A 16,955-nucleotide genomic window follows, 5' to 3' on the forward strand; every position below is an offset into this window, starting at 1 on the left:
ATGACAATCGATGTAACAAACAATTCCTGAGGCCTTAGAATGAATCATGTAAAATACTAAAGTGTCAAAAATTAAAACAGACCTTCATGACTGTCTTTGCTTTAGGAAATATGCATATTATGTATGAGTATGAGAGTAGAATTTAGGGGTGGAGAGGTAAAGAGGAGTTGATTAAAGGGGAGGGGGGGCGGTATAAGTGATTTCTTGAAGAGACACATTTATTTCTCACTGTAGAAGCACTTATGCTGAAACTCTCAGACACAAACCAGTATGTGGGCAGAGAGGGAAAAAATGACAAAAAATTAGGTAGAGTGAGTTTAAAGCTGCTTTAACTGATTGTGTAGTGCATTGTGAAAACATACAGTGTGAGAGGTGCACCAGCATATGATTTTGACAATAATATATCCTTTGATACAAAATGTGGACAACAATTGAAAACACAGCGTTTGTTTTCATAAACAACAGCCATTCAACCGTTTTCTAAACCACTTATCCTTTTCCTCATCAGGGCCACAGGCCACAGGGGGCGACAGGGGGGGGGGTACATCCAACCTCTCAGCCATTGTGAGTCTGGTTTCCAGTCTATCGCAGACAAACACATTCACACTCGTAATCACACCTGCAATTTAAGGCTCCCACTTCACCTGACCTGCGTGTCAGTGGGCTTTGAGAGGGAAATGCATCTGGTGGAAACCCACAGAGACGCAGTAGAAACATGCAACGCCAACAAAGGCACCATACATACTATGACATGCGCATATGAGAGGAATGCAAGTGTTAAATGATGGATACAAGTCAATGTATTCTGACCTAAACTTGATGGAAATTGTATTTAGAATGGGATATTAGCGTGGAAAAAGAAGTAGAGAAGAGTCTAAACAACTAAAATGTACTACTTTGCTTTGTTTATAAATGGATCCTTTCCTTTTGAATCCCCAACAGACACGAGCCACTGCTGTATCAGTGATGTAGTGTATACACTGACCGATCAAACCAGTTAAAACCTAAAACTGCTGAATGCATGACTGAAAATCTGAAAGCACACAACCACAAATGCAGATAATGTGAAAGTTTGATTAACGTAGTATTGATGATGATGATGAAGATGAAGACGATGATGATAACGATGATGATGTCTTTGAGTATAATGCTGCGATAAAACAGACTGAAAAGAAAAAGAAAATTAGAATAACTTATTGGTTGCTTTGCAGTTTGGGGTTTTGTTCAGGACTGCTTATTTCATATCAGAGGAGGGCTGGTACCTGCAGCATCTGTTGTCATGACAACCACAGGACAACACTGGAGGAGTCTCAGCAACTATCAGCTGCAGTCTTCACCATTGGTCCTCAGCCAATCGCGGACTCCTGACTCCTGTTGCAAACTAGTGTACTTCTGACAGTTGCAAGTATTGTAAGTGGAGCAGTGATGCTACTGTGATTGCCTTCTCTTCAGCATCAGAAGAGGAGCCTGTTGGCAGCGGGACAAAAGCTGTAATTTGAGGGAAGTTCACAGTCAGTAGTTTTGGATGCGTTTTCCTTTTGGCCATGCTTGTGAACCAAGTCTGGCTCTAGGAAAAATAATTTCACTGCAGCTGTTAAGACTCAAAGACCAAGTCATGTCTGCAAAAAAAAAAAAAAAAAAAAAGAGTCTCCAGTAATTATTTTACTACTTTGCTGGTGTAAAGGAAAGGTCGTATCTCTTAACCTGTTTTGCAGCTCAGACATCTGAGCTGCGACTCACTGGTGAGTCAGTCATTTCAAACTCATGCTGTGCAGCTAAACATCGTGTAAACCCGAATACTTAACTTCAAATTCTTAAAAAGATACAAACAATGTCAACCTGAAATTTTGGGGTAATGTGCTCCCAGTTCCAACCCAGGGAACATCTTGGTATTGACTATATTTTACTAGGTGTAAAGATCATATATCTTCAATGAAGCGCTTGAACAAGCTGGTACAGAGAAATTAATATTGTCAGACAGTGTGAAGATTCTTCCAACCTTAAAGAAAACCATAAATATTAAGGATTTATTAATTCCTTAATCATGGCAGAAAACAGTTTGTAGACATACAGTATCAGGTTACACATGTATTCTTTCAAAATAGAAAATAGTGAGACCTTTGATCTAACTTCTCTCTAAAAGCCTGCTGAGTCCAGCCCAGCAGGGAAGTATCTGACATGTTATGTCCGTCTTAAATGTGAAGGGTCCATGTGTCAAGAGGACACACCGGTGTAGAGCGCACGTGTTTTCTAAATCTTAAATCTGGGGCATTTTTCTCCTTCTCACTGTAGGTTTAACTGGTGTCTCTGATAGAAATCAACCATCCTTCAGTTTAAAGTAAATCATACTTTTTAGATAAAGATCTGCACAGTATTTACCTCATAATATCTGTGACTGTGATACATTAAGTAAATCCATGTAATTTCATAAAAGACTGCCCTCTAATCTCTGCTTTAAAGTGAAATGGAATTGTGTAATATTGTTTTTGGGTGACAATAATACGTGATTTGACAAAGTTAATCTAACGCATGGATTATTTTGTTAATCCATGTATTAAAGGCAATTAAATTCCCCCTTTTACACATTCAATGGTGATTAGAATTATTAAAGGCAAACACAACCAGTCAGTTAAGCCTCAACATGAACATTTCCTGTCTACAGGGAGAGACAGAGACGTCAGCTGGAAATATGAGTGTAATCTGTGTGTTGATCCGTTGAACTTGTGATATTCACTTCCATGTGGTGGACATTTGCCAGCAATATTGCAGCTGGGGGAAGCAGCTTTTTTGAGATGGAGTGTAATTACAGTTTGATATTTAGGTGGAGAATGGAGTGTGTCAGTATTAAATAGTGGATTATTAAAATTATTATACTTGAAAACCTTATTAATCTCCTTGATATCATCTGACTCCTCATCAGTGGCAGGTTATTGTGTTGTGGTCTGAGCAGCTGTCCTTCCAATGAAGTGAAAAGGATTTGTTGTATGAGTCCATGAAAGTTAAAGTGGAATGTGCACATACACAAACCCCTTATTAGATTTTATAAATTTGTTATTACACAATTTCCCAGAAATGGCTATTTTATACTTTTATTGAACCCTATATCCTGCAGAGACAGTGATTTATGAGAAAACAGTAGCTTGTTGAATTTATTCTCCTCTGACTCATTGTCCATTTCCTCTAACATCCCATTACAGCACTGATGTGTGCATTGAGTCTGGTTACGAGGATGAGTCAAGACCACCATCTGGATATCATCCTCTACAATTATTCATCATGAGCAAGCAGTAATTTATCTTAACCACATCCCCCTTTTCTTAATCATAATCCTTGCCTCTGGTGCTGGATCACCTCCAGCCACTTGTCCATGTCCTGCTGTCTGCTAAAATCTAATCTGCATTTACTTCTCCGACAGCCTCACCCCGACCCGGCAACTGTTTCATCCCACACACATATTCTTGATTGATGAAAAGAAAAAACTGTGATGTTTACTTATGATTATAAATTGATTTAAAGCATCGTAACCACACGAAGAACAGCTAAAAACACTACCATGGATATTAATTTTTTACAGTTTTAAGTGCTGAGACCTTAATTAAAAAGTAAATTTGATTTAAGTTTTATGGATAAACAAGTGTAAAAAAAATAAATAAATCAAAATGAAAGATTTATCTCTCCGCAAGAGCTTGATGACATCAGGGAGCTCAACGTACGCACCACTCTCAAGCTCCAAATCAACCTCATTCTGAGCTGTAAGAGGAAACTACAGGAAACATTCAGACAAAACACCTTTAAAAAGTCAGGCATCCTGGTCTGCAGTGAGAAATGTCTTGATTTTTGGTAAATTTGGGCTTTTAAGAAACATTTTAACCACTAACTAAGGTATGAAATATGAAACACAATGCTGGAGAAGAGGTCAGCTAACTTCCACTGTCTTATCTCATATGCACGAATAAGCAAATAGCACAAAGTGTGATATCAATTTTATTTTCCATAACATCATGTTTCAGGAGAACTGTACACATAATGCATATCTTTTTTTATTTTTTATTCTATTTTATTTTTTTACACACAGTCCATTTTGATGTGTTTCATTGTTAAATTCCATTACATTCCACAGATTTCCCTTTGGTTCATGTTACTCAGATCCTCCTCTGGGCATCGTGGCCTGGCGCCTGTTACGTGAAATCTCGTCAATGAACATCATTGGTCAAAAATAACATCAGACAAGCATGCACATTCGCACAGCCTGTGGAACAGAAGACATTTATCAAGACACAAGTAGTCATCTGGCTAAACGCCTGAAACGCACCGATTTCCGACCTTGCTCATGTTTCTTAAAAAGACATTTTCGTTATTTTGTTTAATGGTGCCTCTTTTACGCCAAAAAAAAGGTCATAAAACATTACAGTTTCTTTTTTAAATTATTTTTCCACAAAAGCTGTTTATGACTTCAAGATACACACTCAGTTGCCACATTTAATTACAAACCCTGTTTATGAATCCCACAGCCTTTGTATGGATGTTGTGTAACAGCATCAGGTCAGCACTAACAGGAAACCTTGCGTAATATTTCCAACATATGATTTAAATTACGCCTCGAAGATTTCAGGCTGCGGGGGGGGGGGGGCAGCAGATCCCACCTGCGTCTAATGAGCTGCAGCCAATTACATGGCTACTAGGTGAAAATATTTATCAGGTGAAAAAAGGTTTGTGCTTTGCAAATGTCTCTGATAGCTGTTTCAGTCATGTTTTCATAATCACAGTTTTAAATGTGGAGATTGTTTTCTTGCTTGTAAACAGTAGGCTATAGGCAGTGCATACATAATAACATTTCACTTCTTCATGTGGTTTGCCAGTGTATTATGACAGCATAGCTACTGCGTTATTATTTTCATCTCGGTGAATGAATGATGAATCCACTGTGCGCCTAATTTGATCAGTGTTCAGCATCCTTTTCTGTCTTTAGCTCCGAGCTGATGTTGTCATGCTGTTACATAACCCATTAATGACCGAAAATCTGGGTACTGTATGGCGAGTATGTCCGGATGACAAATAAAGGAAGTGAACAGCGGCGGTTTGGCACATGCACAGTAAATCATGTGCCTGCATTGCTCAGCCCATAAAAACTATATGAGGCAAGATATTCTTGTTGTGCCAGGCATGTGGCTTACAGTTACTGGATGTTGCAGAGGACAATGTTATTAAATTATTTCCCTAACATTTTGCCCATATTTGACCTTTTACAGTGTTAGAGACGGGAAATGTAGGGAGAGAGTATAATGAGAGGTATGACGTACACATCATATCGTTATATGGTTTGCGTCTTAACCGTTAGGCCACTCCAAATGATCCCTCTCTTACACCTGCTCATGAGGTTGCCGGGTGTGTTTGCATAGCAGACAGTGACACTGATTGAAGAGCTGTGTTGCATTTCAAATCACACTGTGCAAAAGCCTTGATAAGCAGCCGCTTTAATTATCACATTACTGTATGTAAAGTTGTTTGATTGTAGTGGCGTCTGAATTTACTCACCCAAGAATGTCTTTAATTCTGATTTCATCGGGTTTCTGTGGTTGGAGAATATATCTTGTGCTCTATGGCCCGTAATTGCAAACCGCATCTGTTAAAATGACTGAAATGAAGCGACTGTGTTTGTAGTATCGAACCAATAGAAGCCTTTTCAAATGTAAAGTGGCTGCTTCACTCATGTTACAGAGATCACATGGTAAAAGACTCGGAGATATATCAGGGAATTCCTCTTTAAGGAGAATGTGCATGGATGTTGAGGAGGGTGTAAGAAGAGACTCCGATGACACAATGCAGAGATTTGAGTGTGTCATCTCACTGAGTGCAGCATTTAAAATGATTAGTAGCGCATGGAAACCTTAGCTTTCATCTTCCAATGAAAAACAGCGTGACAACCTTGACTGATTACTTCCTTGTGTGTTTATTTTGAAGGCAGAAATCGTATTTACACCGTTAATAAGTATATATATATATTTATGTTGCTTTTTTCTTTTTTTTGATTTACACTTTATGATAATAAACCTCGGTTCATAGTTTTTGACTTAGAATGTTTTTTTGCCTCACATATAATCAAACACAAGCACACCAGACGCTTCTGCTGTGGGGAAGCAACCTAAAGCACTCGGCTGCAGTGTCTCACCTGGGCTCAACACAGTCCGGCGTTGCAGTAAAACACAGGGATGTTTTTTTTTTTTTTTTTTTTGAAAAATAGGATGCTCACAGTATAACCAGGCAGAATGTCTACAGAATGAGAGAATGTCTCACATATGCTTTCCATCAGGTTTGATTAACTTTGGCCACATCCAAGTTTTTTACTTCAGTTAGAAAATGATTAGATAGTGTTTTATGAACCCTGTTCCAGAAAAGTATTTTAATACTGCCAACAGATTCATCATAGGATTTGTGGGAGTAAATAATGAACAGAGAGATTCGTTTTAAAAAACTAAAGCTGTGAAGTTGTGCTGCTACACCAGGTAAATGATGGGAAATAGCATTTTAATTATAAAAAAAAGAAAATAATGAACCCATCCTTTAAGCTGGCAAGCAATGTCTCATATTTGGTTGCATGGAGACGTAGGTCCAAAGTAAGGTTGCAGACGGGGAGCGTAGGGAACACAAATGAACATAGTTACATAATTTTGCTGTAGGGTACAAAGAAAGAAAACACAAAGGAGAAAAAGATAATATTTGTTCTTCTATTTCAGCAATTGCGTTTCTTGCCTGAGGTCTACATGTGAACTGCTGTTTGGCGCTGGAGAGAAACCTTTCCATACACGACTGTCCTGAATACATAAGAAAAAGCAGTATGACTGCAAACCAGGTTTGCTGAGTTGGTTCCTTTTTAATAGAAAATATGGCACTTGCCGTAATATTTAGAATTTGACACTGTTGTTTTCATTTTAAGGCAGTACTTCTGAATGAAAAAAGACCAAAGGTGTCTTAAAGCCCCCCCCCCCCAGTGATGTCTTGATAAAGTGTTTGTACGCCTAACTCCCTTCAGCTATTCCCATTTCTTTGGTTTAAATGTCTTTACTTCCCTCCAAGTGCATCTATAACACTCTCCAGATGTTTGAGCAGGTGTTTTTTCTCCGGACCATGACAACATCACTCTTTTTTTTTTTTTGTTGCTGTTCTTTGGACACCACCTCTGCTTCCCCAACACCTTCCCACACCTCTGTTGTCATGACAGCATAGTCGCTCTCGATATTTATCTAAATCCCATCTCTTCAACAAAAACTTCCTGCTGTTTCCCTGTGTCTACTTTCCTCTGCATTTTCCTCCTCTGCTTGTAACGCTCTTGCATCTGTCCTGTCCCTATGAATATTTATAGTACAGTACGACTTTGTGCTTTGCGTCTGTTACCATTCTTGATCTATGGCTTTGCACATTTTCACCCTGTATAACAACACACAAATTTGAAGTGAATTTGAATATGAGAAAAAATTTTAAAAATAATAAAACTACCGGTAAATTTATTATGAGGAACCTGTTTTACCTTTCTTGGATATTTGATTTGTGCGTTTACAGGTTGATTCCTTCACTCCAGGCTGGAAAAACAAATGTATTTGCAGTGATGCAATGTACATGCCAATTGAGCAAGAGGTTGTTTTAGATGCACTTTGCAGCTTTAGTAGATTTGATGGAAAGAGAGGTTAAGCATCGTCCTATAATAATAACTGTTTACTGTGCGGGGGGGTTATTGAGCTTCAGATATATATTTTTTTTAAAAACCACACTTTGAATACATCTCCAATAACAATATACCACAGTTAAAAACCACACTGACACTAATTTACAAAAGATCCCTTTGAAATGTCTTCAGACTCCCTTACATGACAGCTGATGAACTGCAAATGTTTCAGACAACAAAACGTTTGGTTGGCAGACCCTGAGATGGGAATATGGATATGAGCTGTACCTCCTTCAGTCCACGTCTTTCATAACACTATCCAGGTAAGAGGCAATCACCATCACTCTCCTATCAAATTACTTCTGACCAAGTGACAGTACGACTCCAAACACTTGTGCAATGTTTGTGTCTTTCCACTGCCCCTGGGGAGTGATTTTTATTATCATTTTTTTTTTATTTCATGAGAAAAAAAATTAACAACATTAATTGTTACCTATGAAATGAAAAGCAAGAATTTTGCATAAAACTTTCTGAAACGAAGAATAAGAATTGCCGCCGACTGCATAAGACTACTACTGCTGCATATGATGTAGGACGGAGGAGCAACCTGTGTCTGGTCCATATTGCTCGCTGCACATGTTTTCTGACACGGTGTGCAGACAGAACATCCCAAAACGTGAAGCGTTCCCTCGCCCTGTTGTCATGGCGTGGTCTGGAGAGCAGCATCATTTACAGTGAGATTTGAGACATCTTGTTATAATGTGAATGCACTGAGGTGAGGGACGACTGGATCTGGAATTAACTCCATATGATTTTTAGATGCAACTGATGTTGGATGTCGTTTTGAGTTGCATAGCAAAGTGTTCGTGTGCATAAAGAGTCATTCATGCTGCTGCTGCACTGAACAACTTATTGCATTACGATTTTATTTTCAATATGTTGACATCAGTGTATGGAGTTGTGTTCTCCCTGTGTGACTTCTAACTGTCACACTGTCCTGCACTGTGGGTGTTATGCCCATTACAGAATTATATACTGCTGAGTAGCCTTTGAATTAGTAAAAGAAAATGTTAATCTCATGGAAAATACGAGCCCCTCTAAATCGTCCTTTATCTCCACCACAGCTGTTCTCTAAATGCAAAGTGTGTCCGCCACTGTAGCTTTACAGTGTGGTCATATTTATTCTCTCTCCTTGTCTCAAATTTCTATATTTTTGGTTACAAACTGCGCTTCCATATATTGTATTTTACATATTGTATTTATGAAAGTGTTTCCCTCCCTATGTGTTACATTTACATTTCTGATGAATCACCTGCACAGAGCGGTGCAGTGTGTTGAGATGGCTTTTTTTTCACTCTGTATAAAACTCATGTTGCACTACTATAGCAGAAAACTAGGAGGCAACATTACTTTATGTATGGTGTTGACTGTGATATTATGATTTAAACTGTTAAATGCAGAATGTTATTTAAACGGTAAAGATCCTTTGGATTTCGCAGAGTAACGCCCTCTGGTGCAATATCAAATCAACATTCAGCCTTCCAGGAAACAGGCTGGATATTTTTTCCTTATGTTGTTTTCACTGATTTGAGGATGAAGTGTGGCTTTATGTGCGGCCCACCGTGACCTACACTATAATAAAGTTAAATAACGGCAGCAGCAGCTGAGCAGTGCAGGTGATACGCTGACTGATGGATACAGCAGCAATAGTAGATATTTACTGTAGGTGTGTCTCCCCCCCGCTACATCACACGCAGCATTTGTTTTGAGGCTTTCAAAAACTGTCAAAAAAAACCAAAAAAGAAAACAGGTCTTATGTGGTATGGTGCTAGTGTCATCTATCAGTCACTTGATTTCCTGAATTAATCAATTCATGATTATTACTAAGATTTTGTTTCTTGTTCTTCGCAGTGCAAGAGGGTCAGACCAGGCAGCAGGAGGTCATGTGCTGTGGCCACCTTTAGGCTTAGTGTGCAGTTCTGACCACCTCACTGTCACCATGTCAAACCCCATCAGACGTATCTATTACACACAGACTGACGTCATCTCCTCTTGTACTAATGTAGCGTTTAGGTGAGGCGAGTTGCACTTTTTGAGGCTTCTGAAGTTACTAAACATAGGTGTATGTTTACCAGTGGTTACCCAGTCGTGTGAAATATGTCTAAGAGTCTACAGCAGCAGACATTAAAGGATATTACATTTTCATGTAATATTAATGTACCATTCATTGTTTTTAGAGTAAGTTTTTTTTTTTTTTTTTAGAGTAAGAACGACATGAAACCGTAACGCATGGCTCCCGCTCTCACACGAGGTAACAACAGCTCTACAGCGTTTGCTCTGTTGATGACAGAGAAATCATCCTTACCTAACAAAGTTGTTGAGTTACTCCTTCAAACGATAAACGTTCAAGAACTCAGTATATTAATTCAAATACTGTATTTCTTTAAAAACATATCCGCAGATGTAAACATGTCCACCTGCACCACATGACTGACCCAGCCAATAGAAAAACCAAGCCATGTCTTCCGGGTTCATGCGTTACTTGACTCTCTTTAGCTGCACAACCGTCTGGATGTCACATACAAAAACAGGATTTACCATTTAACAGGCTCTAGGATCCAGATTTCATTCTTTATTTATGCGATCTCTGACCGACTCGTTGTTGTTGTGCGGCGGCGGCGGCGATTGCTTGCTCTTCATGCTCCTGCCGTCCGTGGCGGCTCGTGAAGTCTCTGTCACAAAGAGCCGGGTCACCCAGACAGAGGTGACAATGCGTTTGTACTCGTTCCTAAAATTCCTGTTGAGTAAACCATAGATGATGGCGTTCAGACAGCTATTGAAGTAGGCCATGAAGTAGCTGACAACAAAGAGCCACTCGGGGATGCGGGGGGCCACGTGGGACGGATCTATGGCCACCGCCAAGCCAATCAGGTTGAGCGGGGCCCAGCAGATGGCAAACAGCACAAAGACCACAAACATGGTGATGAAATTCCGCAAGTCACTTGGCCTGAGGCGGGGGCTCTCCTCAGTCTTCACTTTACGCCGCACCTGGACATGATGAAAACACACAAGATGGGAATTAGACCGTAAATGATACCAGAAGGTTACTTTCTCTCTGCCTCACTGTTTGTCACACACACACACACACACACACACACACACACACACAGAACCACTCCAGGGGTCTGGTCCATCTATCTTCTCACTTCCCCTCCTAATTTAGCATTCATGAATCACAAGCCACTTTCCTGGAGCCCTGTAACAAGAGATTTCTTCTTTTCTTTTTTTTTATGCAAATTTGTTCAATTCACAGATCTATATCATTTAGAAGGGCAGAAGTTTGAAATGTAAAGTCATAAGGCAGTATCTACTATGTGACCAGACTAACAGACATTAATCAGTCACAATGGTGTCTTTATTATTAAAGACTGCTTCCTCATCTCCATTTAGTTTATTATTAGCATTAGGAACCATTTATTATGTTTGATCCACTTGATCAATCTCTGGTATTATGCCGAAGGCTTTGAATGATGTACTAAAGTGAAGTCCAGGTTTCTACTGATAGTGCATTAGGTTCATATCATTTAATTTAGTTCTTGTTTAAATGGCTCACGGTGGAAGGTTAAGCAGATTAAGCAATTTAAAAGTTCAAATTGCTTGCTTCTGCTTTTTGTCTCTTTGCCGTTCTGCACTTCTTTTCCCTTTTCTGTCGTTTCTGTCCACCCGTCTTTTGTTCCTTCTCTTGACGCATGCTTTCCAAGTTTTCCGTCATCTACACTTCTGTTCCTTCGTTACAAGCCAAGTCAATAACAAGTGAATCAGAAGAGCAGAAGTGCCTCAGAATATTCTGCGGAATATAATTTATAATTCTTTATCACATTTTTATTTTGAAGACTTGGGGTTTTGGGGTCATCTGACCCACGATGATCTCCTCTAAAGTTATCAAGCAAAAGTTAAGTTCCATAATTAGAGTTTATTCCACATCAAACTGCGATAGAACAGGCAGACAACACGATCTGCCCCGATCCGCCTACAGAGAGATCAACAGAGGAAAGCCTGCTGGCAGACTGCCAGGCACCGAACAGCTGAGAGAAGTGGTGGAGCCGCACTTCATCTCCAAGGAAACAACCCCAGAATGTGTCGTGGGGAAGTCCCCGGCTTTCATCACCAACAACCGAGAGTACGAGAGACTTACTCGCCTGCTCATGACCCGGTTGATGTTGAAATAAAATAATATTTTAATCATCAAATTAAATTCATAGACATCTCAATAAAAGCCGTATAGTAGAATAGCCTCATCAAATTCTCTCCCATAATTGCCCAATCCATTACACTGTTTATTTTATCAGCTATTGATTTAACACTGTTCTTTTAATCCACTTTACATCTTGGTGATTATCAGACGTTGCATTTACCCTTCATTTAGACTCAGTCGTTGTCCTGTTGTGTTCCTTTGAAGTAGAGATCGGAGATACATTGAATGGAGAAGTCACAGCTTCTGGTATTAGACTGATTGGATTCACTGTATTAAAAATGAATCTGTCTTTGGAGGTGGTACCCACCCTTCCCCCCGCTCCCCAAACACAAGCACTACAGGATGATGCATGTTGCAGTGAATTCTAGCATTTCAAAAATGACAATGACTTATCCAGTAAAGGGTCATTAATCAAAGTTCACAGTTTCAAATCTTGGTTTGACCATATTTTTTCTACATTACCGGTCCAATCTGGATGAACTCTGGAAAGCTGATGGATCTTGTTATTGTTTGGCCCATGGGAGTTACTGCATCATTCAAAGCTGATGACATGTTTTCATGTTTATTCACCATCAATAAACCCCCGTGTTCCTGTAAAGACACGAATAACCATGTAGAGAAAAGCAGGAGACTGACCTGAATCACAAGCACCCAGATGCGAAGATAACAGAAGGTAACCACTGCGATGGGAACCAGGAAGTGAACCACCACCACCGCCACCGTGTAGGAACTGCTGACATTTTGGGCGAAGGTGCAGGAGTAGACCCGCGGGTCGTAGCGCAGGGAACCAACGAATAAATTTGGGACAATGGCCACAACCGTGAGCAGCCAGATTAAGGCAACAAACAGCAGAGTGTTGCGATAGCTGTACAGCCGACTGTAGGAGAAGGAGTGACAGATGTAGCAGTATCTGTTCACCGCAATCCCAGTGATGTTGAAGATGGAGCCGATGACACTCAGCCCCATAAGGAAACCGCTGACCTGCGCAGAGAGAAAGGGAGAGGAGTGTTTGTGTCAGACTGGAGTGGGAGTGGGGTTCGTGGTGTTGTAGTCGTTGTAAGCTGAAACGTGCTCTCGCTGGTGTGGTCTTACCATGCATTGTGTGTTTCCCAGCGCCCAGCCGTCGTGGAAGAGAGCATAGAGAACCAGGGGGTAGGGGTAGAAGGCTACCACAAGGTCAGCAAATGCCAAACTCACCACAAACACATTGCCTGGAGAGAAAGACACAGAGAGACAGTCTCAGCGCTCTTAAACATATTTTACAGTAACTTTAACTCTCTGATTGTGTGTTGAGGCGCATATTTTATTATCCCAGTGACACTGTAATTATACCGTTCAGTTAACACTGGATTCACCCTCTAATGTGACTGTGGTGGTTTCACCCCCCTCGTCGTCTCCTCTCAGCACAATGAATTTGCCAGCGTGTGCTCAGCCAGTCAGGATAAGCACATTCAACCCTGGTGGCTCATTGCAGCAGAAGGCAGGAGTAGCATTTATCCACTTTACATTTAAAATGCAGACATGGTTTGCATATGAGATTACTACATTCATATCCCACTTTGGATCTCTCTCTTTAAGGTTGACATTATGTTTCAATGACAGTTTGCCTCCAGCATTCACCTATGTTACCATGGTACACAGGTGTATCCTTGTGGCTAACACACATGCCTTTTGCAAAATGCTTCACTTAAATTTGCTACACTTATCTTGATTAAAGGTCCCATATTGTGTAAAGTGAGGTTTCCATGTCTTTTTTTATTATAAAGCAGCTCTAGGTTCAATATTAATACTGTGAAAGCATCAAAGTGCTCAGTCCACAGAGGAATGCACACAGCCTGTATTCAGAAACTGAGCCTTAAAACGAGCTGTCAGGACGTCTGCAACATTGTGATGTCACAACCAAGCAGTAACCGCTCTCAGCCATGCCCCGAGCCCCGCCCAACTGGACCCACCATTCAACCTTGCAGGATTTTGTTTCTCTGAGTGTTTTGCTGAAATCTGATATATTTTTATTTGATCAATCAGAACACAATCACCGACCTTGGTGCTTAAAACCACAAATATTTCTTCTTATGGACCAAAACTTCAAATAAAACACCAGCAAAGTGTAAAATACGGGACCTGTAAATTATTCTTTCTCTGACTATGACCCAGTGTGAGTTAAGTAATCGGAAAATGTATTGTTTTGTACTGAGCATTGTCTCCACACTAGCAATTCTCAGTGTGCCAGGAGCCTATCTCAGCATGTCAAGCTTGGTGTGATTGTTGGCCGAGTGGGCTGAGATTACATAGCAAAGGTTTCAAGCCTCTGGCCCACAGCTGATTGCCTCGCCCCAGACAAAGTTTTATCAGGGATGCCACTCGCTGTGTTTTGACAGAGTAGAGGGACAAGCGTGTGGACAGAGCACTTGAGCTTCTGTGACATTGGGGCACGCAGGTTCTTTATTTCATCGAACTGATTCACAGCCGAACCGAAACAGTTTGTCTGTAGTTCACATAATCCAGCCGTAATTTGCTGCACAAGTCTCTGAGTGAGTCCTTAGAGGTGTAGGATCCTGCCATGTTTCTGGCTTGTTTGTCAAAAACAGCACGTTGACTATTGTGAAGGCAGCTTCAGATATGATAAGGCATTGACAGGTCTCACTGTCTTGCACCTTTTAGGTCTCATATCTGTGGCTCACCTCGTGTTTCGACAACAGATGCCTGCAGAGGTTATTTACGAGGCCACACTCGCACTCACGATGCACGAACAACAACTTCTGATCATTCCTCTGTTCAACAGGGAGGAACTGAAATATTGCAGGGACCCCAGACCTTGGGTGTGAGAATTGTAAAGGATCGGAGGCCTCCCTGCTGTGTGTCTTCTTCTACGTGCCGGGTCTTGTATAATCAATCTGCTCACACCGTGTCAAAAGTGCATCATGCAAAAACGCACTCGAGCTTTATTTATAGTTTTACCAAGTGTGAACAGTTTCTACACATTTCTTTTTGTAACTACAGTATGTGTTTGGTGTGCGGCTGTCAACCTAGAACTGTCACTATGCACCATTGTGCACAAAGTGGAGACAGCAATTTGGCACCTCCTGTACAAGGACATTAGTCACCTCTTATTGTGAGGAAATCACTTTAGACTCCTCTCCTCCATCATTAAAGTGTCAGGGTGCCACAGCACAGAATGCTCTGCTCATGTAAAAAGAGAAATAGAGGGGATTTGACTGGTCTTAACCAAGTCAGGCCCACTTCAACTGATAAGGTATTCTTCTGCCGAAAAACTAAACAAAAAAACATCTCTGCCATTGAATGATTCAGGTATTATTCCAAATATCTGTTGTTAACTATGCAGCACTTCATTATTCAGTGTCTTTATCTGCTCGTGTTTTCTGTCTTTGCAGTTCGTTTATGTGTATGATTGTGTTTTCTCACTTTGCAATTTTCTCCGTTTTTTTTGTGCATGTGTTCTCAAATTGGTTTTTGCTTGTGTTTTTGCTTTGTTAAGTCACAGTGCACTGAGTTCTCAGGCCCACTGTAATGCACAACTTCAAATGTATTTTACCAAGTCACCACTTTATTAATGTTCTGAACACGTTCCACAGCACTCAAATAAACTGTGATTAAGGACAAGAAATACAGCAGTCAAAGTGTCACAAAAACAGAAAGAGAGGCAGATATATGTCTCAAAGCAACCTGCTTTCCTGTTTGAAAACCCTATATCTTTAATATTTCATATTCCCCTGGTTCATTGTAACTTCATGGACACAACATGTAACAAGAAAATGACGGCCCGATATTCCTTGGCCATATCAGCATGTCATAGCGAACATCCCTCAGGTTGCAGGATGTTTCTTTTCATTTAACATGTAGCCGACAAATGCACAAATATCTCTGTACTGTACTGTACGTACTGCACATGTATTTTGATTGATCGGCTATGAGAGACTGGGCCTGGATTTAAAATCTGCAGCTTGAAAAGTTTGTCTCTGTCGACTGTTGAGGCAAAATAACTTCAGTGTTTTTATGCAGCTTTCATAAATTGTGTTTCCTTAAAGAAATGATTGAAGAACAAGATTAAGAATCTACAGCCATAGCAGCTCTGTGAGGCTGTACTGCTAAATGCTAACATTAGCTTGTTTACAAGCATCGCAACAATGCAGCTTAACGTAGGTATAATGTTTACCAGGATCACCAGTTTAACGTCGTAGCATGCTAACATTTGCCAATTAGCACTAAAAACCTGGCTGCTTCAGATACACAGATACTGAATAAATGAACCCTCATAGCACTTTTTCCTTAAGAGTAAATATTGAGAGCGAGTGATTGAGGGAGTTCCAGAATCAGTGTAAGTTATACCTAGTGATGTCTGTGTCTGCCTTTGTGTCTTATAATGCATAATGGTGAAAAATCATTTGTAAAGTCACAGCAGCATTCAGTCACAACCAACAAATATATATGTTGGTAAGAAAAATGAGTGGACAATGAATTATGCGCAGGGTTATGACAAATGCACCGTGGCATCTTCAATTATAGTCTGATAAGACTTGATAATCTAATACTGTTCATTTTCCCCAGTGTATTTGAATATAAATTGAATGTGTGCAGGGAGGAGAAAGAACGTACTGTACAGTGAAAAGGAGGATGACATCCTGTGTCTTAAAAAAAAAAAAAAAAAATGTAATATGGGTCTTTTCATTATTGAGCTCCTCTAACAGGAGAAAGGAGAAATTTTCTTTTTGGTACGGAAAGATCGATGTTCATTACTGGCTGTTTTGTGTGTGTGTGGGGTGGGGGGGGGGGTGGGGGTGAATGTGTGGGCATGCGTGACCCACTTCAACGCGTAAATTAGGCAAGAAGAAAGATGCATAGAAAGCATGGAGGTACACACAGGTTTATACAATAAACAGACAGAGAGAGTGAAATAAAGATCAGACTGTTTGTGCTATAATTTCACCTTAAGGCTACAGCGCTCTTCACAGGAGAGTATTGCAACTCGAACTTGCAACCCCTCCACACACTATTTTATTCATTCTTTCAAAATGCTTCTTA

General features: G+C 40.3%; 1 protein-coding gene across 1 annotated transcript in view; it reads right to left on the reverse strand.

Moving 5' to 3' along the window:
- Positions 1-9,039: 9,039 nt before the first annotated feature.
- The window catches only part of mtnr1bb (melatonin receptor 1Bb), a 33,292-nt gene continuing 25,376 nt past the window's right edge, over positions 9,040-16,955 (reverse strand). The window contains 2 exon segments of the mRNA XM_087172751.1: positions 9,040-10,708; positions 12,552-13,126. Of these exon segments, the coding sequence (XP_087028877.1) occupies positions 10,286-10,708; positions 12,552-13,126 (998 nt within the window). The 3' untranslated portion in view covers positions 9,040-10,285.

Source organism: Seriola lalandi, unplaced genomic scaffold (genome assembly GCF_002814215.2).
Source record: "Seriola lalandi dorsalis isolate HSWRI2012SDOR001 ecotype SW California unplaced genomic scaffold, Sedor1 jcf7180002053710, whole genome shotgun sequence".
NCBI classification, from domain to species: domain Eukaryota; kingdom Metazoa; phylum Chordata; class Actinopteri; order Carangiformes; family Carangidae; genus Seriola; species Seriola lalandi.